At 45.1% G+C, this 26,479-nt stretch overlaps 2 protein-coding genes across 14 annotated transcripts in view; one reads left to right on the forward strand and one right to left on the reverse strand.

Annotated features, from left to right (window-relative positions):
- Positions 1–7,437, reverse strand: part of LOC310700217 (uncharacterized protein) — a 75,137-nt gene extending 67,700 nt beyond the window's left edge. For 6 of the 12 annotated variants that reach the window (XR_014522486.1, XR_014522487.1, XR_014522489.1 and 3 more), the window contains exon 1: positions 5,127–5,243. The gene's annotated coding sequence lies outside the window, so the exon portion shown is untranslated. Of the gene's footprint in view, positions 1–5,126; positions 5,244–5,464; positions 5,584–6,818; positions 6,959–7,071; positions 7,120–7,194; positions 7,285–7,305 lie in introns of those variants that run through there. The other 6 variants (XR_014522488.1, XR_014522494.1, XR_014522491.1 and 3 more) reach the window with 5 other exon arrangements.
- Positions 1–22,142, forward strand: part of GATA2 (GATA binding protein 2) — a gene marked incomplete at its 5' end in the record, with an annotated part of 197,344 nt that extends 175,202 nt beyond the window's left edge. Inside the window, 5 exons of one of the 2 annotated variants that reach the window (XM_083489359.1) lie at positions 5,147–5,572; positions 6,809–7,426; positions 10,703–10,881; positions 17,295–17,420; positions 18,292–22,142. In XM_083489359.1, the coding sequence (XP_083345485.1) occupies positions 5,344–5,572; positions 6,809–7,426; positions 10,703–10,881; positions 17,295–17,420; positions 18,292–18,591 (1,452 nt within the window). In that variant the 3' untranslated portion in view covers positions 18,592–22,142. Of the gene's footprint in view, positions 1–5,146; positions 5,573–6,808; positions 7,427–10,702; positions 10,882–17,294; positions 17,421–18,291 lie in introns of those variants that run through there. The other variant, XM_083489360.1, reaches the window with a different exon arrangement.
- Positions 22,143–26,479: the final 4,337 nt, after the last annotated feature.

The following is a 26,479-nucleotide window of genomic DNA, read 5'->3' on the forward strand; positions in this document are numbered from 1 at the left end:
CCTTTTTACGACCAAGGCTGCGATCCCGTGAACTTAGGATAACACAGTAGGCTCTGCGTAAACATGCTTTAAGATTGTGGACACTAACCTCTCTCACCTAAGAATCTGAGGGGAATTTAGGACCAAATTTGTCCTAAATGTCTCCATCCAAGGGGGCTGACCTGTATTACGTGACTAAGGTAAAAAGTACGCAAGGGCCTAAAGAGGAAAATAAATGAAGTGTCTTTGGGTGCCTTTGATAAATACTTCTTTCCCCCCATGCCCAACCTCCACCCCTCAAAAAGTGACATTAGAGGTGAATAATCGTTTGAGGAGACTGGAAAGAAGAGGCGGGATGCCCATTCGCGGGTTGCATTGTCAGCCTGCGCGTTTGTTTGTGTGCGTGCGCGTTATTAAAGACCCAGAGATGAAAGTGCCTTGACTTTGTAGAAAAGTTTCTCATTAACTGCGCCTTAAAACTGAGAAGGAAAATGACGCCTCTGCTGTTCCTGAACTGATGCAGGCTGGACAGGCTGCTGTACCTTCCGTCCTAATAGGAAGAGAATTGATGGCTAAATTACGGGAGCGCGTCGTGTCTCCCATCCTTCCCCACCCCCATTCTGCAGAAAGGGCTGGGTCTAGGTCAGGAGTTGAGGATTGGTGAGGTCTCTTAGCATCCGTGCAAGCGCCTTGGTAGTCCTGGGCGGCTGTGCAGAGGAACGAATAAGGAAGAAGGTCGAAGGAAAGCATAACAATGCGAGAATCCACCAGAGCGAAAGCAGACCGCTTGGGTGTTGAGCAAAAGGGCAGGAAGGGTGGCTGCTTAGCAAGCCTGGCCCTTGACGCAGCGGTTGGCCAGGAGTTTAGGAAAGTTTAAGACGCGGCGCTTGCCTGCCCTGCAACCGGAGTCGCCATCTCTCCTGGCCGCTCTAGTTTGTATCTGGTCGCGTGCGCCCGATCCATACCTGGGGGGGGGGGGTCGGGGAAAGGATCACCCAGGGCAGCAATATAGTATAGTGTCCGGAGGGCGGAGGGAAGGGGGTGAGCTTGGCTTTCAGAACTTCCTTTATCTGGTCGGTTAAATCCGACGGCGATCCTGGCCTGATTGTGCAATGCGCAACGAAGAGCCAGAAATCACAGGCGGCAACTACAGCCCAGGGTCGCTTCGGCTTCAGGCTCTGGGAGGAAATGCAGGCCGAGAATGCGCGCAGCAGAGTCGGGAGGGCTTACTTCCGAGTAGACACGCTGCACCAAACTGAAGCGGGGTAGGGGGAGAGTCGGGACTGCATTCGTGGGGACGGTAAACCCCTAAGAGAGTGTTCCCACCCTATCTTCGATGCCGTCATCTGCACCCCCGCCCGCAGATCAAATATTTGGAGAGACGTCACTTGTCTATAAACCTCCTTCTTTACCTGCAAGAGCAGCAAGAGGGGTCTGGGGCGGGCTCCTGGTGGAGTAGCGAACTCGAGGAGACAAAGTTGGTGAGTGTGTTTCTAATCTAACGCCTCCATTTATTTCTTCACCTAGCTTGGCTAGTTACAGCAATTGCACAGGGCTGGCTTGTTTTCCTGCAACCAGCCAGGTCATTCTCTGGTGTGTTGTGTGTGTCTCCCCCAGATCAGAGACACAGGTGCCTGCCTCAAATGACACAAGTGAACCGATGCTAAGGCGTGCGCGCGTGTCACCGCAACAACGGGGCATTTACCTGTCCATCAAGTTAAAACAAGCTGGGGAGCGAGTCTCAAATCCGGCGAGGGGTGGGGAAATATCTCTTCAAAAGCAGGGTGGCAGAGGGAAAGGGGTAGGTAGTATCTATAAAGTAAGCATTTTAAAAAATATATATACCTTATTATGAAAATAGCCTTACTCCCGGAAAGAGATTTAGGGAGATCAAAACTTTTACCGCACAAAAGGCATGACTATATTTAAGAGTATTCTGCTCGGAGGACAGAAATCCGCAAGAATATCTCTCTTATCTATACGCCGTCCATGGCATTGAGAGTTTTCTAGAAACAAGAGACACGCAGCGCGCTCAAGGAAGAAGGAGCCGAGAGAAACGACTTAAGGGCGAAGAATTCACAACTTTCACCCTCGTTACAACGAGGCACGGAGGGAGGCGGAATCCGATTTCGAGTAAAAGTTCCGGGGGAGTCTCTCCTGGGCAGTCGGGCGCCCTTCGCTGCTAGGAAGGATCCAGGAACAACCCCACACTTCGTCCCCAATTAAACCGCCGCAGAAAAGGCAACATTTAAAATAGTGGCAGGGGAGAGGAGAGGTTTTATTAGGCTCCTCTATGTGCTGGATTTGAAAGAAAGATTTAGAGTTCTGATCCGGAGCAGGGAAGAAACGAGCCACAAGAGCAGCAGCGTCTTTTCAAAAATTGCGAATATTAAAACTCTTAAGGTTAGTTATGCTGGCGATGGGCAACAACAACAACGCACTTAATCTGAGGAAAGGGAAGGCAGCTAGCGCTCGTAGAACTCGTGTGCAAAAGCAAAGTCCCTTGAAATGTTGCTGCTGCTGTTTTTATTAATGCGGAATGGTGGACGGAAGAATGTATCCACTGAATAGTTTGTCTTCTAAATTGTGGGCTTGATTTGGACGGTTTCTTTCCTTTTAGAAATGCTTTTGCTTGTGAGGGGGGCGTTCTTTCAGTCTGCCACCAATGTTTTCTGAGGGTGGTTGGATAATTTTCCTTTTCAATTTTTATTTTTTGCTGGGTTTTAAATGGGGAGGGAGAGTTGCTGAGCAAGCGGCTAGTTCTCTCCAGCCACCCACCTCGCCTGTGGCAGGAGCTGTTTCAAGCAGCAGGCTCGAAAGCTTCGGGGGCTTCAAACTAACAGAAAGCGGTTTATTAAAAAGTTTTTGAAAGCCCAAGCAGTAGCATAGTCATGGTTTAGATTCAGAGAGTTAAAAGCATATCAATATTTTGAACATGATTGAGAGCTGGTCCTGCTACATCGTTTCAATGCCCCATAAGGAATGAAAAGAGTATACAATAACCTATGTGGTTTGCCTAGATTTCCCTGGAATTGTAAATGTCCAATATATTGGACACCAAGGGTTCTAAATATGGCCTTGGTTTGGATGGGATTTTTCAGGCAATTACCTAGGAAGACTCATGACTTCAATGCAAAACCAGTGCTTTTGTATTCTTGCTTTAACCTAAATATCAGATTTAAGAAAATCCAGAGGGGTAGGAGGCTATTGTAATGATCTGGCAGCTATATGATCACTAAATTATACTTCTACCCAGAATTATTTCCAAATTGCCATGCCTGTGGACTATTAATATAATTAATTCACTTCTACTAAAATTATTTACTATTTTAAACGAAGATTTTAAACTGATGTTAAAAGTGTGACTTGGAAAATGTATTTCTGGGTTTTTTTATTAAAAAAATGCAAGTTGGGTATTGGTTTTGTTCATTTATTAAATGGTGAACAAAACAAGCTGCCTGAGAAAAATGCCACATCGACTACGATCCTGAATGTACTTACTGCTAAGAAGTTAAATCAGCTTAGGGGGCTGATCTACTGTGAAGTGAATGGACTGAGCACTAAAGTTATGGTGAAATAACAATTATGTAATAATAGAACCAAAACACTGAACTACAGCGGAAAGAAATAAGGCATGTAGTTAGAAATAAAATCATTGCCGGTTTTAAATACGTTTGGATTCGAATTCTCTGGTACGTTAATAGCCACTTCAGTTTTATTTGAGGTACTTCTGGTTTACTCTGCATGTGCCTAGGATCCAACCCACTTAACACTACTCTAATTACAACTGAATCAGCTTGAACAAAACAAAACTAATGCAGGCAATTGTTGCCCTTGTTTTAAAATGATGGGGAACCGGACTGTGGGCCTTGAGAAATAGGGTGTGGGTTTCCTAAAGCTGACCATATTTCGTGACCCCATGTCCCTGCCTACTCTGCTTTTTAGTACTTCTCTCCCCCCCCCCACTTTCTCCTTAAGTTATTTAGTGCCGTGTAGATTCCCAAATCCTAGGTAAGGAGCATGCTTTACGCTGAGTAAAGTATACACTTTGCAACAAGAAGAAAGCACGATCTCTGAGAGATAAGGAGCTTGCTTAATAATGGGAAAGCTGGAATGGGGCGAAGCGAGAAGTTATGGGAGAGGTGGGGGGCAGCAAAAGTCTAAAAAGCAATGGAGGAGTGGAATGGCGCGTGGGGTGGGGGGGAGGGAGTCTTTGGCGGGTTCAGCGCTTTTTAGCTGTTTGGAGTAAATGAGGGGAATGTGGATTTCCCGGGGCCAATCGCAAGGCTCGGCTGAGCGCCTGGCTGCTGATTGGCTGGTTCTTAGCCTGCGCGTCGCCCCTAGTTCATGTCTACTGAACTGAGTCCAGCTGGCGCCAGAGCTGACATAGGATGCTTTGGGGATGTTACAAAAAAGGCCAGAATAAGTGGAGCTTGCCATCTGAGTAAGAGCTTCTATCCAAGCCTCCTCTCCCTCTCTCTCTTCGCTCTCCTTCGCCTCTCCCTCGCTCACTCTTTTCTGCATTTCCATCTTCCAAACAATCATCTCCCCTCCCCCCCTTTACAGCCTCATAAAGAAACTTTTCAAACATTTGGAGTTAGATTCAGTCTGCTTGGAATTTCTCTCTGTAAGTATGTTTGTTAGTGGAACCGAGAGGGTGGGCGGGGGGAGGAAAAGGAGACTGCGCTTATTTTGCAGGAGAAAACGCGTTCGAATCGCTGTTTTTTGTTTTTGTTTTTAAAGCACTCGTCACTCCGAGTTTTCTTTTCTTTTATCCCAGTTTGAACTACAAAGAAACGCAGACCAAAGGGCTCTCTTCTTTTCCCCTTTTTTTACAGTTCGTCGCTTATTGACAACTGTAGAAAAGTAGATACTACTTTTTTTTTTTTTTGTACAGCGGAACATTAAAAACAAATGTTTTGATGTTAGCCTGGGGACGGTGTGGAAGAATGAATATTTTTGAACCGGGAGGGGGGCGGCGGCTACAGACTGTGATGGTCAAAATAAGGACCCTCCTTCGCTCCCCTTTCTTCCCTCCCCCCACCTCCATCCCGTGATTCAGAGGACAATTTTTACAGGACTGTGTCTGCCGGAATCTAACGCGTACTCTTTGGAGCACATCTTCAAAAGGCACGTAAGGTACTAACCGTTCCTTCCTTCCTTACAGGTGGTGATCCCAGGTGTGCGGCAGGAGCCTCTCTCCGCAACTTCCCTGTTTAAAAGAGGGACACACGGTTACCTTTGTCTGCCTTCCGAGATCAACCTAGCTCTCTACCGTTTCAAAACCAAATCCAACTCTAAACCAAAACGGTTTTGGGTTGGAGGGAGGGTTTTAGGGGGGGAGTGGGGGAGAAGCCCACAGGAATGGAGGTAGCCACGGACCAGCCGCGCTGGATGGCCCATCACGCCGTACTGAACGGGCAGCACCCGGAGACCCATCACCCGGGACTGGCTCATAACTATATGGAACCAGCGCAGCTCCTACCTCCGGACGAAGTGGATGTCTTCTTCAATCATCTGGACTCCCAAGGCAACCCGTACTATGCCAACTCGGCCCATGCCAGAGCCAGAGTTTCCTACAGCCAGGCGCACGGTAAATCCCCCCCTTGCTCCTTCCTCCCTCCACCCCGGGCCTCCCAGCTCTTCTTGCTTTCTGTTTCTGCCTGGGGCTCCTGCTGATCTTCGTGGAGATGAGACTGGGAGGTTTCTAGCAAAGGAGCAATAGTAGATGATGGCGATCGGGTTGGGTTTAATCCTAGAAAAAGGTTGGCGTGCCCTTTTTTTTAAGGGGGGGGGAATAGGAAAGGGAAGCGGCGTCTTCGCGTTGGGAGAGGGGGAAGGGGCTTGTTAACTACTGATATACAGTACTGTACTTCGCAGGCACAAGACCGGGCCATTTCCCGGATATGAAATCTAATCCTATTTGAAATACTTTTGGATCAGCATGCATCGCGGGGTCGGGGAAAGATGAGATGACGCGCACCTTTTTCATGTGTGTGGAGAAAACTTTAAAAAGCATTGCAGTCACTGGGAGAAAAAAATCCTCCCAAAACCACCACCAACAACAAAAACATCTCGTTCTGCTTAATAGAGCTCTGTTGGGAGGTGTGCGTGTTGCTTTTGAGACCAGGAAAGGCCCAACTCCTTGACACACAAACACCCCCGCCCTCTCCTCGTGTACTTTTAACGGTGGGGCTTTGCTCCCATGCCCGAAGTAGTTCAGCTGCTCGATTGCAGGAGGGACGATCGCCTGCCTGGCGGTTGCCAAAATTCATTTGAGCTGAGCAAAAGAGTGGAGGAGCTGTGGGGTACCTTCCTATCTGGATCCCCCCCCCAAAAAAAACCCTGTTCCAAAGCACGGGATCCAGCATGCAGGCACTTTACTCCTGAATCCCCACTGATTTCCAAAAGAAGCCCCAAGTGTCCTTTTTCTTGCTGCTCACTGTTGATTCTGCAAGTTTTTATTTTATTTTGGGTAGGTTATATGGCAGTGCTCACGGCGGCCTCGTTTGCGCTCCTTTAACGAGCTTTTGACCCTCCTCTGGGAGTCAAAAGCGCGTTTCCCTGGAAATGGGAGTTGAATCATGGCTGCTTGGAGGGGCTGGTATACTAATGTGCATGGCGTAGATTCCGGGCGCGGGCAAGGCTGACTCCATTTTGTGGCTCGAGTAGGGGCAAGGCCAAAGGGCTTGAACACAAGCCTTGCACGCAAGGCCCGGCCAAGGCGGAGCGGGGTGCGGGGGTCGGCAGCTGGGTGGCCGGGAGAGAAAAGCGCCCTTAGGCCTCCCCTGACCGTCTGACTGACTTGCCGCCCTTTCCCTGCCCGCAGCCCGCCTCACCGGGAGCCAAATGTGCCGGCCTCACTTGCTCCACAGCCCCGGCCTGCCCTGGCTGGACAGCAGCAAAGCGGCTCTGTCGGCGGCGCACCATCACAACCCGTGGACGGTGAACCCTTTCACCAAGGGGCCCTTGCACCCTTCGGCGGCCGGCGCGCCGCCCGGCGCCATCTCGGTGTACCCCGGCGGCGGCAGCTCGGCGTCGAGCGCGGCCTCCGCCTCGTCGCTCACGCCGGCCTCGCACTCGGGCTCGCACCTCTTCGGCTTCCCGCCCACGCCGCCCAAGGAAGTCTCCCCGGACCCCAACGCCGGCAGCAGCGCCGCCTCGCCCGCCTCGGCCTCGGCCGGCCGGCAAGACGACAAGGAGCCGCTCAAGTACCAGGTGTCCCTGGCCGACGGCATGAAGATGGAGAGCGCCAGCCCGCTGCGCAGCAGCCTCGCCGCCTCCATGGGCGCGCAGCCCTCCACGCACCACCCCATCCCCACCTACCCTTCCTACGTGCCCGCCGCCCACGACTACGGCGGCAGCCTCTTCCACCCGGGGAGCTTCCTCGGGGGGCCCGCCTCCAGCTTCACCCCCAAGCAGAGGAGCAAAGCCCGGTCCTGCTCAGGTAAGGCCCTTGTCCGCCCCACCCTCTTCTCACAGAATGATGAGAATAATAAGAATAAATAATGCACCCCTTTAGGAAGGGAAAATGGGTCGGTGGGCTGCATGTGCATGGATGGGGGTGGAAGAGGAGGTAGCCGTATGAGTTTTTGCTCAACTTTATGTCTTGTGTATATTCTCAAAAGAGGATTTATTATTCTCCTGCCTTACTCCGAGATAAGAACTGGAAACTGCTAATCTGGCTGCTGCTAATTAACAACTAATAGCAATAACTATATATATATTTAAAATGCGGCCAAAGGATTCCGAGGTGACTTGAGGCATGTATCCTTTGTGACCTCCTCTCTGAAATTCAGTGCTCTGGATTGAGGCAATTCATGTCATCCACCAGATAAGAGTTCAGAGATTTTGGTATAGTGGATAGAACAAAAAAAAATGAAAACAAGTGCTTAAAAATAAGGCTTTTGTGTATTTTGAGGGGTGGTTTTCTCAGTACAAATTGCAAAGACCAAACCACCCACATTGAACTATTTAAATTTATATAGTAGCATTTACCAAAAAAAAAGTTGAATGGATGCTGGAAGTTCTGGGCCACTTACATAATTCAGTTTAAATTTGCTGCTCCTTTGGTTTTGTAATTGCAATAATCAAGGCAGATTAGAATTGCTGTTGGTGTATTAACATATACCGAAAACTAGAACAATTGTTTTTTATTTTAAAACTCTTTAAGCACCTTGATCTTGTGCAAAAAGAGTGGCTAAATGGGTTAAGGTGTAGGTAAATAATCTGGATTAAGTGATTTCTGTGTTTCATAGGACATGTTTTAAAATGCCCTGCTTCGACCTGAATGGATTCCCCTTGCTCAGTTTTAGTGAGAAAGTGTAACCAAATTGAACTTACTCATACATTTTATGAGGATGGGGGAGCAGCTTGGAACAGCAGGGGCATCTCTAGCTTTCAAAAGTTTAGTTTGTTATTGCTAATTGGTTGTAGGCAAGCTGTCTCTCCCTTCAAGTTCCTGCCGCTGGTCTCTGCAGCATTCACCAGCAGCATTCGATCGCTGGGCCCAAGGGATGCAGTAATCCGTTAAAAAACCCCCACAAAACTGGCAGATCTGAATTATGCAAATAAGGGTTTATATTGGAAAATCTCTTAACGCAGCAATATAAAGGCCTAGGCCAGCTGTATTCACTGGAAATGTCTGGCAAGATCCTGTATTCCCTTGCCTCTTTTCGCGGGATCTCCACTAAGTTGCTTTTGTTAACTTGTGATAAAAGTTCATCTTTATTAAGCAGTACATTTTGCAAAGAACTAGTTGTTCAGGCTTGAAATTTACAAGGCCATTTTCTTAAAACTTCCAGAGGGCCTGATTTCCTTCAGATCATACAAGGAGCAAAAGTTCAAATATAGTTTACATACCAATGCTGGCTACTAAGGTACCTTGTAAATACTAATTTAAATGAATTCAATAAAACTGGGGGAGGGAAATAAGTGCCACTTATCATGTTAACTCCAGCTCATCCCTGTTTGTTAAAACAAGCAACTTAAAAAAAAATCCCATCTGTCATCACATATAAAATCTTTAAGCCAAAGAGTCTCTTAACCTCTCTTTCTTTAAAAGCGTACTGTTTAATGAATAATATTCTCATGGATACAAAAGCTAATAATTTATGTTCATATTGCTTCATTTATATTTTTTGCTTTCAAACCTTACTAGGCCATAGTAAATACGTATGGAGTTTAATGTGGCCAAAAATAAAAAATAAAACAGGATATATATGTCTATACACACATCTCTTTTCAAAGTGGCTAGTAATTCAGAAACATGATCTCTTTTATGAGCATTGCAACCCAAATATCACATGTTTTTACTGCTTCAGGATCTCCACTTCAAATTGCTCCCTTTCAAGAGCGAGAGAATTCACATTTTCCCCAGGACCCGAGATAGATTACTGTCTCCAGTACATAGAAACAGAATGCGAATTTTAAAATATCCCACACCACTGTTACTTTTCTAAAGTGCTCCAAACTAGATAAAACAGCCACCTTGGAAAATTAGGTCTCAGCCCCTCCTCCCCTCCTCTCTCAGCGCAAGGCTTTTTATTAGATGTGAGTTTTCCTAAGTGTTGTAATGGAGACCCTGTCCTGTAGATGGAAGTGGGGAGAGTTCGTGACCATTTAATGTTTTTGTAGAAAAACCAAGACTCACGACAAGGCGACTCCTGCAGCTTCCTGCCCAAGGAGGGACAAAAGCGAGGAACTCAGCTTCACAGAGTTCCCTCATTTTTCACTCCAGCCTGTACTGTTTAAAAACCACCCACTCCATAGATTAAAGGAGACATAGATGCAGCAGAACTCAGCCTGCTCGAGTTACTGGCCAGAGTGTATTTCCTCTGCATTAAATACTATATGATTTGCATAAACTGTGCTAAAAGAATTTCCTCTATTAACTAGACTTTTTCACAGACAAATGAACTTTTAGTAAATATCCTCCCCCCTCCTTTTTTTATGTTTCAGAGGAACAAGCATGCAGATATCAGAATCTTTCAAGTTAGGTCAATCCTTAAACATATAGCCAGTGAATATTTATGTATGATATGAACAAGCCAGCAACAAAGAGCATACTCAATCAATCAGAACTTCCTTATGAAATTGTAAACCGCAGGCTCAAAAAGTTAAATGTATACTCATTCAAAGAATACATTTCAAGCTGTTTTCCCTCCCATATATTGAAAACCCTTATTGAACTATTTCAGATCTTTGTCCACTTTCAAACTCTGCTTAATTCCGGAGAGAGTAGTATTCACAGGAAAAACAGTTTGGATCTGGTGGTGGTGGGAGAGTTGCCATTCTGTTTAGATAACTATGCTAACTCGGCAATGCAATCCATACAATTGTTGATGTTCCTACTTTGCTTTTCTTGGGAGCTTTTTTGTGGGGGGGGGGGAGTGAGGGGAGGAAAGGACAGTCCCAAATATGCTGTGGCCATAGAGCTGCATTAGACTGGAGAAGCAAAGCAGGACATTTTCTGCCACATTGTGATTGATACCAATGCAAGTTCTACTAAATATAATTGCTTTCTGATCGCTGTGTACGAAATTGATGCTTGAAATTTGTGCAACTCTCCTGGATTTAGACCTTTATTGCATGCACTGTAGATGTTGCCATTCATGTCTCTCTCTTGTTTTCCTCCCCTCTGTTTTGAATAATGTGCTGTTTTGATTTCTGGAATCTGCCTAAAAGGACAATGCAAAAAGCTTTTGTGAATTTGTTTTTAAAGAAAGAAATCCGGTTTCTTCGTGTTTCCATTTAGAAGGCAGAGAGTGTGTCAACTGTGGAGCTACTGCCACCCCTCTCTGGAGAAGAGACGGTACTGGGCATTACCTGTGTAACGCCTGTGGGCTCTACCACAAAATGAACGGTCAAAACCGACCTCTCATTAAACCTAAACGGAGACTGGTAGGTGTCTATTTCTCTCTACCAGCTTTGAGGCTAAAATGATTTAATGGGACCACACACACACACACATGCGTGTATGGTGACGAGAGGGCAACTTGACCCATCTCTGTGTGCTTCAGAGCCTGTATAGGATCTAGATATTGCACTGCACACGAGACCCATGTCACTCAGCGGTCACGGTGTCGCTTAGAGACATGCTTTCTTTTTTGCAGGGGGTCCTGCCCGCAGAACTTTGCATGCCAAGTTACAGAACAATAGCAATTTTGTTTGTGGATATACATCACACATTTAGTATTTGAGCAGCTTCTCTCCCTCTCCCCTCCCCATCCATTGTTTTATTGTAGCTCTTAAAACGATCCTGTAAGGTAGGTTAGTGCTATCATTTCCATTGTGCAGGGGTAAGGACTGAGGCCGAAAAAGGGTGGGTTGCCTAAGGCTACAGAGTTGAGTTTGCTGCAGAGGTGAGATTCAAACTCTGAAGCTGCCAATTTGTGGCTCAAAGACACTAGCCAGTGTGAAACCACCAGCCCACCTTCTCCTGTTCTGTCTGTATTTTCTCTACAGCTCTGGCTGTTGAAAGGTGTGTAGCCAATTGTGCCTGCCTGTTTGTTCCTGTGGCTGCATTCTGTCCCTTTTATCCAGAAAGGACAGCTTTAATTCATTTGACCTCTTGGACAGTTCAGAAGTAGGCTGGAACTGAAAGTGTTAGTCATGTATGCCCTTCCAGCCCAAAAGTCCAAAAAGAGATCCAAAGCAGAAAGTGTAAAGGGGAAAAAAGAGAGAGATTGGGAAATCAGATGCGTCAAAGTTGTTGCTATCTGCTCAGTAATTATTTTGATAAAGTAATTTTTGTACTCAGAGATTCCATGGTAAAACTAACATTAGCTCTCTCTTTCTCTTCTTTCTCTCTCTCTCTCTCTCTCTCTTTGGGCAATTCTCTAATTGCCTTTTTAAAAGAACTGATTATTTTTCCATGGAGTCACCTATACTGTGTATTTTCATTTGAGTGATTAAAAAAAAAAATTCTAGGCTCCTGGTAGTAGTTTCCTATCCGGATATCTGTACTCTGAAGATAAGGAAACTTTGTGTATCTGTTTCCTGACTCTAAAAGCTTTAAAGAGTTTCTATAGACAAGCCATGCCAGTCAGGCTGTCTGTTTTGAAATTGCGAATATGCTCCACTCTACAAATGCTTGTAAAAAAAATATGCTAAGAATAATAAATATTTTTCTTTTTTGGAGCAATGTGGTTTGTGGGGTTGGGTGGAGGTCCTAAAACTCTCCCTCATCATTGGGGGGGGGGGCGTTTTTTGCCTCAGCAAGAACTAGGAGGAGACTAGTAATCTAAAGCTAGGATGGGCTACAGTGGGGGTTGGCTGTGAGTCAGAATTTCAACAGGGCAAGCTTCTTAATAGGCTTGCTTTCCTTCTGAAGTGAGTGACACGTCTAGAAAAATGTTAAGACAACAGTGTAACATTATCGTCTCTCGCAGGCTAAACTCCATGCCAGACTAAATGGGACAGGCCATAGAGTTAAGCGGCAGAGTCTAGTATCAATAAACTATCTCAAATATGCAAACATAGCTCTCTGCTTTCAAAAGTTTGGTGGGAGACTGCAAGTCCTTAACTCACTGCAAGTTTCTGGAGTTTGTGCTACTATATATTTTTTATTTGTTAGATCAAGTAGTGAGCCAGGACAATCCAAATTCTAAGAACTTCCCAATATTATAAACAATCGGTATTGAAAAATCACCACTGTTGTCCAGTAACAATGATATTAATTTTAAAATACTGCACCACCTTTTTTTTACCCACTGAGACCTCCAAAAAGCATTGCAAAATTTGGAAGTCTGGATAAAAGATGAAAATGTTTATAAACTGTGCCAGAAAGCTGTAGCTGTATAAGAGATAAGAAATAATCTTGATCCAGTGATAGGGATCTAAACATTGCTCGGCTGCAATGAAAGCATGATGGGGCGGGGAAGGCTAGCGTCAATCATTCAGCCTGAACATCTAGCTCTATTTAAGGGTGTTGTTGCTGTGTTTTTTTGGGAAGGGGGGTCTCTCAGACCTCGCAGGCCAATAGCAGATTATGCTGTGATGGGCTTTTGAGTGAAGCCCTTCATAACACAAATGAGCCGATAGGCAGAGTAGCAACACAGGAAAGCGCAGGACTCAGTTTGAGAGCCTTTGCCACTATTCCCTCACCCATCTTATCATCCAGAAGTCCCTTACAGTGCTGGGGCCTCAGTGGGGGACGGGAACACCCAAGCTATGCCCCAGGCATCCCCTTTTCCCAGCTCTGGTCCTACTTGAACTGATCACAGCTGTGAGAAGCTTCTACTCACCAGCCTTCATCACTCTTAGAACCAGGGGCAGTTACCTGGCCTTCTTTTGCATTCCTAGTTCTTTGAATGGGACTCAGTAAACTTGGAATAAGTCGGGAGGGGGGCCTTAGCCCAGTGGCAGAGTATGTATGTGCTTTTCCTGCAGAAGCAATGGTAGTGATTCACTTTCTGGCAAGTAACAGGTTAGTTTATTACGGGATTTCCCAAACTTGGGGCTCCAGTTGTTTTTGGACTACAATTCCCATCATCCCTGGGCACTGGTCCTGGTTGCTAGGGATGATGGGAGTTGTAGTCCAACAACAGCTGGAGTCCCAAGTTTAGGAAACCCTGGTTTAGTACATTATTTGGATTAGGTGGTATAGAATGTGGAAGACTTGCTTTGACCCTGGGGAGCTATTACCAGTCAGAATGGACACTACTGGGCTAACTGAAAAACAGCCTGATGTAACAGAAGGCTGTGTCTTATAAGGAGCTTCTGAAAACAACTTTGGTGAACAGAATAGGGTAATTGCAGTGGCACATTACATTTTCATGCCTTACACAAAAAACTCCAATGGCATGCATTCTCTGATTCCACTACCACGTTTTTTCACTTAGTTCCCATTCATTTCAATTGTAGAATCTTGTCCCAATCTTGTAGAATAGAACTTCTTGGAGGATTATGATCCAGGGAGCAGATGTGCCTCTGCTGCACTTCAGGGCAACCAATTTCTACCACCTGAATTAGCCTCTTAATCTTGTCTCATGGTATGGTCAACTCCAGTTCTAATGATTTTTTCATTTATAATATTGCTTTGTTTCTGAACGTGCTTTCCTTCCATTCATTTTGTAACTTTATGATTCAGATATATTTTTTTCTGCAGCTCCTAACACGTTCTTGGTGCCAAACGTAGCAATAGCAGCAGTTGTAAAAATAAATGTATGCTTCTCTCTCTCTCTCTTTCTCTTTCTCTTTCTCTCTCATTTCTCTACTCCTGAGAGCTGGCTATTAAAGACAAACATGCTTAGTTGTGAGACTCATGATGAAATTGTGAAAATTGGTAAACACAGTCATGAGCTTTTTAGTATACAGTGGTACCTTGGTTTATGAACTTAATCTGTTCCGGAATTTCGCTCTTAAACCAAAACCTTTCTTAAACCGAGGAGCACTTTCCCTAATGAGGCCTCCCACCGCCAGTGCTCTTTCACTGTTTGGCTTCCATTTGTAGAACGAGGTAAAGTTTGCTAACTGGAACACTACATCCAGTTTTGCAGAGTTCGTATAGCGAATGGTTTGTAAACAGGGCTGTTCTTAAACCGAGGTACCACTGTACACTGAAAGGCTTGGGAGAATCGGTGACCGTTGTGCACAGTCAAGATGGTTGGATCGTTTGTCCTCATACATAAGATATTCCCTGCATTGCAGCTGAAATCAGATGGAATAAGAGCAGTGGTAGCACCCTATGTAGAGAGGCACATTTTTTTGGTCTAAACTGGATCCAGAGTAGAGGTCTGTCCTATATTCTGCCATAGTGGGGTGCATACTAGTGGGGTGCACATTTTGTGTCAGCTTCAGAAACTGGGCTTGTAGAAATTGGATCACTGTCACAGTTTGAGCCATAAGGCGCTGTCGTAGTTCACATTTCATTTGCTTGGATGGTGCAATAATGTTCATGGAGCTTTTAAGGATCAGCTCATCCATGCTTTTTACATATTTGTATATATTTCCCTGACACACTCATTAGGCTGCGCCAAACATAGTGTACTGAACATATTTCCTGGAGCGGAATACCTTTGAACCCTTTGTATGAAGGATTCTTTCCTAAAAGAGAGGGTGCGTTTCCTCCCCCCACTCCTAAAATTTTCTCAAATGACCCCATTGTTTTCAGGGTTATGGGTCACTCAGCCAAGTGCCAATCTAGGGGGGAAAGAGTTTTTCCCCCTGAATGTAAATCTTACTTAGGTTGCTTTCATGTTGAGGAGCTCCCTCCCTCCTTCCCCACTCCTTGGGGGCCCAAGCAACATTATAAAACAACAGTAAACACTAAACACAATCCATAGGAGCTTTTCAGTTCAGTCTGGTGGCCCTAGAACTCATAGCGTCCCGTTTAGCAGACTCTGTAGCAAGGCTGAAGTTTAGTATGTTTAATGCTTAGCAAGTCAGAAGGACTAGTTTAAATTTAATATCCCAATGCAAATTCAAATATCTTCAGAAGTGTATAGATGTGGTCATATATATTGGGTGCCAGTGCAGTATTGCACATCTTCATGTTACTGCCATGTCTCAGGCAGATTAATCAGCCCAGTTGTTTAGGGTCCGAGTGTTAAGCAAAGTTTGCAGAGTTTGAATTGACTAGCTGCCTAAATACACCAGATTACAAATTAGAATCAAATGCATAGTTTTTTGTCGTGGTTAGAACTAAATGCATTCCTGCTACACAGACAAGAGAACGGTACAAACTCATTTTATTCAAGTGACCTGGATGATCAGAAATGTAGATAACTGCTGAATATACCTCATACTTCATGAGGGATGGGTGCATTAGTTAAAAGAGTTTGAGGGAAACATTGGTGGTTCTATGCAGTGTGTCATACAAAATGGCAATAAATATTCTTTTAAAAGCAAGGAGTTTGAGATAATGAGAACAGGGATTTTTTTTACTGTTCCACAAAGTTTTATATATGGGTAATGGGCTATAGCCAAATAAGTTCTTCTCAGAGTAGATAAAGTTAATGAACCAAAGTTACAGATAGGTAGCCGTGTTGGTCTGCCATAGTCAAAATAAAAAAATTCCTTCCAGTAGCACCTTAAAGACCAACTAAGTTAGTACTTGGTATGAGCTTTCGTGTGCATGCACTTTAAGGTGCTACTGGAAGGAATTTTTTTATTTTGAACCAAAGTTAGTTATATATGTTAGCTTTAATGGGTCTAGTGAGTAGAACTAGCATGGGAGGTTGGGTCAAATTAGACACCGTGAGTAAAGCATATATCTGGGCAATCAGTGCTTTTTTTCAGGGGGTGCTTAGTACTGGCATCTCTTTTTGTTGTTAAAAAGTGTGGCACTTACTGTAACCACTTCACGGTGAGTACTGGCACCTATTTTTCTAGAAAAAAGCACTGTGTGCAAGAATGTGTGGGCAAAGGCTTCACATGGAAAGGTGCAAACCTTCTCTCCCCCGCTCCCGACTTTCCCTTTCTGTGCTCTTCTGTTTTAAGACACTTTCTTCCAGTTCTGGCTCAGGTGACGGAAGTGAAACAGCCTAGAAGAAAGTTGCTTAAAGTAGTGGAACACAGCAAGTTACGGGTTTGGGTGATGTTCAGTCCGTTCTCCTGCTGCTCTCTTGCTTTACAGTTGTATATCGGTTCCCAAGCGATCGAAACCCAGACGTGAGTGTTCTGGTTTTCGAATGTTCTTTTAGAAGCCGAATGTCAGACGGGGCTTCCGCTGATTCCGATTGGCTGCAGGAGCTTCCTGAAGCCAATCAAAAGCCGTGCTTTGGTTTTTGAACGTTTTGGAAATCGAACCGACTTCCAGAACAGATTCTGTTTGACTTCTGAGATACGACTGTATATACATGGATAACATGACAATTCACATGCAGTTTTTCCACACTGTTCATACAGCCCAGAGCTCCAGGTGCATTTTTGATGCACATATTAAGCTCTTGCACAGTTGGAATTTTCCATTTAGTTCTCTGGCACAGAAGAATGAGAGACCAAGCAGGTGGGCAAGGAACTACTAGACTGGTGCACTAATGCACATACATCTCCCCCCCCCCCAATTTTTGAGCTATGGGACCGAACACCTTCAGGCATAATAATATCCCAGGTTAGCTACCAAATACATTTGATAGAGTAATGTACCACCCATTAGCATTAGGTCCAGGTTTACATTTTCAAAATAGATCATTTAAATCCCAGAACCAATGGGGGTGGGGGTGGAACATAGAAAGGGTTTTCCCCCTCTGCTGTGTGTGTGTCCTCATTTATTTCATTAAAAATCTTGCTTCTTAAAAATTAAATTATATTGCACGTGAACCATTGAAAGAACAGATTGTTCAACATATACTCTCCCCCCCTTTAATTAGTCAGCAGCTAGGAGAGCAGGAACTTGTTGTGCCAACTGCCAAACAACTACCACCACCTTATGGCGACGTAATGCGAATGGGGACCCAGTGTGCAATGCCTGTGGACTGTACTATAAATTGCACAATGTGAGTATTTGCCTGCCATGTGTCACCCTTTTGCTTGCTTAGCTGCGATTGATGCCTCAACTGCATGGCGTCCTCCAGCCCCTGTGTATTCACTGCAGGGAGTCCTTTTAATTTTTTATTTAAAGAGAAAAGCTTTTTAGGGTTCCCCTGGGAAGTCACGGCCATTCTTTGTTGGCATAGTGATGTGGAATTCAGTGACATTACAATGTATTAGCTTGGCTTCTAAAGCACACGGGTGATTTAAGCAAAATAGGGTTAAGAACTTTTGGTTATAACCCAAACACTGCATGGTTCTCTGCCTTTCCCAGAAATTCAGAGGACATTTCAAATGGATTCATCTAAAGTTTAATTCAATCGGGGTATCTTTATATAAGTTTGGCACTGCATGAAAGAAATTGTAGAATGCTCTGATCGGTTCCAAATTTTATATATCTGAACATAGAAGTAGTGCAAACTTTCTTCTTTTTAAAAATTTAAACACTCCAGCTTTAGAATCTGGTGCTGTGTGTGTGCCTCCCCCCTCCCTCTTTTTTTTTATTTTAAAGGAAATCTTTTTTCTTTCTTTTTTAAATTAGGAAATGAATGAAGGTTAAGGGCTAAGGCTAAGGAAAGGAGGGGTGGAAACTGCCAGTATTTGGTCCAACTTGCTTTTTCATGTCTGAAGTTTTCCAGTGTGGTTTCATTAAACAAATCAAATTTTATAAACAAAATCTGCGGGGAGGAAGGAGGAGATGTAGGCTTTTCGTTTTGTTTTTTTGGCCTGAAAATGATTTCTGTCCGGGAAACTCTCAGGGGCTGTTTAAATATTTTTATTTTTGTACACAAGAAGGTCATTTTGCTTGCATGAGCCTGATTTTCTCATTTCTTGCAGGTGAACAGGCCTCTGACTATGAAGAAGGAAGGAATTCAGACCAGAAATAGGAAAATGTCTAACAAGTCGAAGAAGAGCAAGAAAGGCTCTGAATGCTTTGAGGAACTTTCCAAGTGCATGCAGGAGAAATCTTCTCCGTTCAGTGCTGCTGCCCTTGCCAGTCACATGACACCAATGGGGCATTTGCCACCTTTCAGCCACTCTGGACATATCCTGCCAACGCCTACCCCCATTCACCCATCTTCCAGCATCTCATTTGGACATCCACATCCATCCAGCATGGTCACAGCCATGGGATAGAATCTGAAGATCCTAACAGAGAACTTGAAAACACTGGGCTTTGCCTGTAAGACGACAGCAAGGGAAAAAATCTGCCCGGAGGAGAGAATGTAGGGAAGGAAGAGGAACGAAAGGGGATCTCATTCCAGTGTGGTTCGACTCCTAGCGCTAGACTAAAACTTTGCAGTGATGGGTCTTCTGCAGAAATGCTTAATGGTGCCTGTTATGCACTTTGCCCCCTCAGGTAAATGGAGAAAGAGGAACTCACCTGTCTGAAATGATACCGTCTGGTCCCAGCAGAAAGAAAAGGTGGCTGAAGCAGTCGAAGAAGCTGGAGCCAGCTTTCCTTTCTCTTTGTTAATTACTGTGAATATTGTAAAGAGATTAGCAGCCTCCCAAGGCAAGAGGAAGCTCAGTGGTAGCCGCCCATGCTGGATTTCTATCACAGACTTTGTGTTCAGGGGAGGAAAAATGGACAACTTTATTAAAAAAAAAAATCTACTTTTTAAGAAAAGAAATCAGATACAGGAAAAAAAAATCATTATTTATTTTGCTCTTGTGTTCTAGAAAGAGCTTCAAAACTCTTGCATGTTCTTGTGGATCTTATTTTATTTTTTTTATTTTGTTTAAAGAAACGTCCACCCAGGTAAAGTTTTTTTTAAAAAATCTTCTTATTGCTTTAATGGCCACTCTTGATTCTCTTCATTGCTGTTAGACTTTTAAAAAATCTACTAGGAAGGGGCTGTGTATGTGAAAGAGGGAGACATTTGGCACTGACCTAGGTTCCAACAGCCTCAAGGTGCAGATTATTTTGACATAATTTCTGTATTCATTTTTGTCAATGTGAAGGTCTTTTTTTTAAAAGCGTGGCATCCTACAAGAAGACCAAGATACACTGGACAAATGGCTAAAAGATTTTTCCATACTGAACAGTCCTGCATTGGCCGGAGGGCTAAAATGCACAAAATCAACATTTCTTCCCCATCATACCTCTCTGAGCATCTAGTTGGTTGTAGAAAGTGATAACAGGTGTACTCGCATCCCAGGCTGCCCTTCTCTCTTGCTCCTTCCCAACAGCAGGTCTGAACTGCATCTCCTCCAGTCATGGATTGTGTTGTTTTAGATAGAGCACACCAGTCCACTAAGTTCCATGATTTGCTCCATCCGCCTAGCTTGGGGGTTGCCAACTTTTTTGGGAACCCATGGGCACATTCAGAAAATGGGCACAACACACACACACACCACAGCCAAGCATACATTGCAATCCATTCTATTGACCGCAATAGAATGCTTCTTTCGTTGTCTGACATCAGCGGCAGGAGGGGACCCCCTGGGCGCCAAGGGAGACTTCTGTGGGCACATCTGTGCCTGCAGGCACTGCGTTGGCAATCTGCGATCTTAACTCCACAACCTCTGTGCCCTATCCGCTCTCAACCTCCCGGTCGGTGCAGGGCTGCCGCACTGTTTCTATCACTCCTGTTATCTGTGCCTTCTTTCCCTGTTCCCCCCCTGCACAAAGACATGCCATTCACACCAAAAAGCCCTACTAACTCCTGGCACTAGGAGCCCCCAGAACCTAAAAACGTCCCTCATCGAGGCACCACCTTTATGCATTGCTCTTGTTCAGTCTCCAGTCGCTCTGATGGTTTTTGTGTAGAGTTCTTGTTTCATATGAACCTAGGAAGCTGCCTTATACCAAGTCAGATGATTGGTCAGTCTAGCTCAGTATTACCTACAGAGACCGATGGCAACAACTCTGCCATCTTTCCCAGCCCCACCTTGAGGATGGGAGGGGGGGCTGCCCTGTTTGTGCTGCAGCACAGACAGTTTGGTATAGCGAGCCACCCTAACACTGATTCAGACCCTCCTTGTATCCTGCTCTGTACAGTCTGCTGAGATTGGAGGTATGGCAGGTGGTCTCCCAGGTCTCGGGCAAGAGTGTTTCTTTTCTGAGACAGTGATGCCAGACACTGAACCTTTAACACATAAAACCCTGCAGCTGTAGCCCTTGCTTTAGTGGTCTGTGCCCCTGGATCTAACACGCAACCCTTAATTCAGGGCAAGGGAAAGAAAACCTTATTGAGGATCTGCCATGATGCTTGTGTTTTGTCTGTTTGATTAGCAGACCTTCCCCAAGATACTAAGAAATGTTACGGTAGCTAATTCCCTACTAGATGTTTTAAATAATGCGTCCAGAGCTGGAGTTTGCCATCTGTAGGCATGCATGTCACACAGCACCTTTCCTAGCTGTGAAACTGGTGAAGGGCAGAAAATAGGTGACGGTCTATGAGGGAGAGTGGTGGAAGAGAGAGTCGTCCAGTAGTTCAGACATAGCAACAGCTACTGAGTGATGGGAAAGTGATCTGCTACTGGGGAGCATAGACGGGTATGCTGGCCGTTTCCTATAGCACATATATGTTTGTTTGTTTTTTGTAAGGAAAATCACAAATGTTGAGAAACAGAAAAGAAGTTATATCCCATTCTGAAACCATATTGTACGTAAACAACCGAAAAATAAAGCTCTTGCCAGTGTGAAGTGTATTCTCCTAATTGTTATGATCTGATGACTTTCATGATCACAAGGTCCAGTATAACATATGATGTACATATTTAGCTATATTTCTGATGAGAAAAAAGCCCCTGTGAGCAAAGGGGTTTGATAATGTAAACCGCATAAGCTTAATTCTGTGACGAGCTTTTTCTTGTTTGTTTTTTTAATGGGTTTTTTTAATCAAGCCAATTGTATCTTAACTGCAAAAGTCTGCTTAAAACAAAAAAAACAAAGGTGTACGTTGGTTTTGGTTTCTCTTTCCTGCCCCCCCCCCCAATATATAATTCAGCTGTTTTATAAAGAACGAAGGACCAAGCATCCAAAGCGAAAAGTTGCTTTCCTCCCTTTTCTGGTTGGTGTGGGCATATATAGCTGCACTTTGTGAAGAAATAGAAATAATCGCCAAAACAAGTGGAAGAGAAATTCTGTCTGGGAGAAATGGCATCTTCAATTGACAAACTGGGAAATTAAACTACCTTTTATATTTAAGGGAGGCGGGGGGCTTAAAAAAAAATAATGGTACAGTTATACACGATTTGTAACTCAATTCAAATTCTTTAGGGGTGGGAGTGGCTGGGTGAGAGCATGAGAGGCTTCATGACATTGGGGGAGAATAGCCGCCCAGTGCTGCTGCTGCTGCTCCACAATCTTCCTTTGTCTCTGTGGGGTGAGTCCTCGACAAGCCCCGCTTTGGTGAATGTAGATTGTGCGGCAGGAGTGCTTGCTGGGCAGGGTCCACACAGTCGACAAAGTGCAATATATTGTCAGTCACTGCAGCGTATAAGAACCACAGTCAGGATTTAAATTATTTTGTACTTGTATCAGCATAAGGATTTGGCAGTATTTTCTGTTTTGTTTTTTAATTTTGGCTTAATTTTTGGTTTAGTGAACTAAGTTATTGTTAATTATGTACAACATGTTTATATATTGTCTGTAAAAAAAAAGTGTATGCTTCCCTCATATTCCTTCAAGGTGAATACTGCTAAGAATAATAATAAAAAATACCCCCTTTTTTGTGAAAGCAAGTTTTTGCTCTCTCTCTACTTTAGGTCTCTTTGACTTTTTCAGATCTGGGACCCACTTTGAACCCAAATGTGCATTTGGGGACCTGCTTCTTAATCTTTTACTGTATATTTGCATGCTGGTAGTGTCATTGTTGGGATCCACTTTGGATCAGGCTGTGACACTAGGGGGTCCTGACACACACCAGTTGAAGAGCACTGGTCTCTAGATGATGTTGCTTCATAGGGCAGTGTGGTGAAAGGATGATACCTAAGCTATGAGTTTCTGGAGTCGTCATGATGGGGCTTGGGTGTTTGCGACAGTATTGGAAGAGAAGCCATGGGAATTTTACTCCTGCAGCAAGCAGTAGGCACAAAAGCATATCTCTTGAGCACACAAGCTGCCCTGGAATTTCCCCACATAGACATAAGTTCCTTATGCTATAAGCAGATGTTCCAAAGAATCTTTTGAGTTTGGGGAGTAGCTTTTTGAATGCACAGACTGCTGCTGCAATTTGGACCAGGTGGGTCAGAAGACCCACTTCCCATTCAATGTTATCAGTGCTTTTTTCTGATGGTATTCAAAGGTATGAAGACAGTGCAGCTTGATTTGGAAGAGGGAGGTGGTAGAAAGAATTGCCATAGCAGTTAACTTGAGAATTTAGATTTAAGGCCATTTTCATTTGTAATCCCATAAAGTGCCAGTGAGCTGCTTCTCTTGTTTTTGTCAAAAGTGAAGGATGGAAATGCAAGACAGAAGATGAAGGGCAGTCAGTTTTAAATTTGATAACATTCCACCCAATGTAGGTTTCACAATACAGACCTAACAGTTTCAGTTTCCTGTGTGAAAACTCACTTTGTTTACACGCACACACTCCAGTTATTGGGCACTGAGCAATAACCTGGGTCAGAATTCAACATGCAATGTCTGTAGCTCTACCAACAATGCCAGATTTTATATTGTAACATTTTAATACAGATCTTTTCACTGTTAATAAGTTTTAGCAACCATTAAATGAGGGCAGAAATAAATCCCCATTGCAGTAACATTCATCTGGCACAGTGTCTGTGACAGCTAGACCTGATTTGGTGGGTTTCATTACATTGGTTTCAGTAGCACTTAAAAGCATGCTTAACTTTCTCTGGATTGTGTCTGTAGGGTGATACGCAATGAAATGGAAGTGAGCCTGGGGCTTAGAATGCATACGTATAGCTTGGTTATAGGATGGAGCATCAACCTCCAGTCACCCACATCACTGTTGCCTACTGGGATGATGAGGACAAAGCCAATTCAGCATTCCCACTGTTGCATTTGCACTCTGCTGCCCTCGCTGCTGCCATTTCCCTCTCCATCCCAAAATGCAGCAGTGATGCAGTTGAGCGGAGGTCTGGTTAGGACCCACAACACCACCATCTGCTACTGCTGTTGTGTTAGCAAAACATACTTCCCCTTGTGCTTCTGCTTGTGAAACAGGATGTCAGAACTGACTGGGTCACCCACCCAGACTGTGACCATTAGACCTTTCTGGGCAGGAAGGAGTAAAAAGGGCTTCTTTTTCCAGATAAGCCATACTTGAGCAACAAGGTCTCTTTGGACACTATTCCGCTGCCTTCTTTGGTCTGTGCTCCTGCTTTGTCCTCTAGTCCTGCCATGCTCCCTGGTCCTGTCTCCTAGCTTATTCCTTGAGCCTGATACCTGGTTTGTCCTTCAGTCTTGCCATACCCAATAGTTCTCATCTTTGGCCTGTCTCCCCAGCTTTTGGCTCACTTCAGACTGTTGCCCACAGCGTAGCTCTAACACTCTGGAACATGTTAAGTAATAGCTGGGTGCCTCTGCAGAATATCTTTTCCTCACCACTGAATAACCACAAGGAGTTACCACATCTAGAAATAGGAATAAGGCAGATCCCCATCTCGAAGGGAATCTCTTCTGGTCCTCTGGTAACATCCACAAGACACAAAATGTCCCACAGCTCCACTAGAGGCATTTGATTGTTACAACCACTACATAAAAGAAAACTATATTGTTTACATAGTTTTATTATCTGTAAAAAAACCCAAAGCTGAATATTATGTGTGTCTGCAGATACTGTTGTACAGCATCTGAAAAATCAACCAGAATAAGACTTGGGGCAATGTCTGTCCTTAATTGCAGTGATAAAGCACAGAGGATATCTCAAATAGTATTATTTATTTAAAGCAGGTGTTGGGGACCTTCTTAAGACTGAGGGTCACCTTCCCTTCTGGGTGACCTTCCAGGGGCCACATGCCATTGGTGGGCAGAGCTGGGCCAAAAGTGGGCAAAGTAACAAAAGTGAATTTTATTTTGTGTACAGTAGTACACAAACTTTCTATTTTTTATCCAGGCAAGCAAGAAGCATTATCGGAGTTCACGTACACATTCTGGGAAGGCAAAAGCAGTTGAGGAGGGTGCAAATCAGGGCTGCTAAGGCTCTGGAGAAATAGTGGCCAGGGAAGACTCCTAAAAGCCAGCCAAGCAGGCCTGGAAGATCACATTTGGGTGCTGGGCCCAAGGTTCCCCATTCCTGATTTAAAGCCTGAATGCAGCTTTGTTTAAACGAACACGCTGCTTTTCTCAGTACAGTGGTACCTCGGGTTACATACGCTTCAGGTTACAGACTCCGCTAACCCAGAAATATTACCTCGGGTTAAGAACTTTGCTTCAGGATGAGAACAGAAATCATGCTCTGGTGGCGCGGTGGCAGCAGGAGGCCCCATTAGCTAAAGTGGTGCTTCAGGTTAAGAATAATTTCAGGTTAAGAACGGACCTCCGGAATGAATTACGGTAAGTACTTAACCCGAGGTACCACTGTACAAAGAAGAACAGCTGCCTTTTCTTTTATTGGTAACATAAGTAGCAGTGGATGGTGGGGTGGGGCAGTGGTACTCATCTGCCCCCTGTTCACCCATGCTGCTGCATCCTGGGACAGAAAGGGCTGAGCCAGTTGAGAGGACAGTATGGTGCAAATGCAGCAGCAGAACCAAAACCGACTCTCCTGCCAGTGTGTTTGCACCATGCCAACCTCATTGCCACCTCACTCGTCCCTGTCTCTGTGCTCTGGTATGCAGCAGTGGTGTGGACAACCAGAAGTCAGGCGAGCACCACCCCCGCACTCCACCAAACACAACACTAAAACTAATAAAACATCATGCGCTTGACACAACTGACAAAATTAATAGTAACAATGCAGAGATATGGACAACCAGTCAAGAGGTAATAAAAAGTCTGGAGGAAGAGGCGATACAGATTTCAATCAAGCATCTCAAGTTTGCAATAGAGCATGCCTGGTGGATTTCTTTAGAGAAGGCATTCCACAACACTCATCCACCACTGGACATGCTCTCCTCTTAGTAGGGGACAACTTCACTGCCAGCAGTGGTGAGTCTTGAAATACAGTAGTGACTCCTCATCACCCTACTCCAAAGGATGGGGACTGACCCATATACGGGAAGGTGATCCCCAAGGGATTCTGAACCCAGGCCACTTAGGGTGTTCTAGGTGCCTAAATTCATTTGCAACTCATTTTCTCCACAAACGCTGAGAGAGTTTCTCGCTGGTGGAGAGTCCTGACATTACTTGTCTTTGGATTCTGTTGTTAGGATTAATGTTTTAAGCCATGCTTAATTGTCATGTCTCTAAGGCCACATCAAACACCTAGAAAGCCATTTCCGACCATAAGGGAGGAGAGGGGGTTGCGGTCTAGCCCCGCCTCCCCAAGCGCGGGGGCTGACCTTGGCCCCCGCGAGAGTTGGGGGAATCCCTGGGCGTGCTCGCCACCCCGCCCGCCTATCGGCGGGCCGGGGGGAGGCGTGGCTTAGGGTATTTAAGCCTGGCACGCCCAGGGTCCGCCCTCTTTACTCCCCGACCAGCTGAGAGGTTTTGATCGCTCACCTGGTTCTCTTCAATTCCATCCTAGCGTGGTATTTTGTTGCCAGTGTTTCCTCCTTATAGCATCTAGCGTGAGGATTTGTTCGCCAGCCGTGCTCAGCTGCCCTCGCGTTCAGCCTGCTGCTTCCACGAGCTATCTCAGGATTTCCCCGGAGTGGGAGTCCCCATCCCACGGGAGGACGCAGGCAAGGAAGGCAGAGGACTGGGAGCTGCTGCACGGGGTCTTCCTTTCCGCGTGTTCGCAGCCGTAAGCCGTACGATCCCGGCTTCGTCGCCGGCAGGAACAGGAATTCAGCGACATCCTTCCTTGGGGTCCTCGGCTGTTCGAGCGGACGGAGCCACGAGCCAACTGCGGTGAAGGGGTTGCCGATAAACTACCCTCCGCCGGTACGCGCATTCCCCTTTCCCCCCCCTTCTCTGCGCCGCGCATTTCGCGCAAAGCGTAGT

The sequence above is a fragment of the Podarcis liolepis genome (assembly GCF_965112155.1).
Source record: "Podarcis liolepis genome assembly, chromosome: 2".
In the NCBI taxonomy this organism is placed as follows: Eukaryota; Metazoa; Chordata; class Lepidosauria; order Squamata; family Lacertidae; genus Podarcis; species Podarcis liolepis.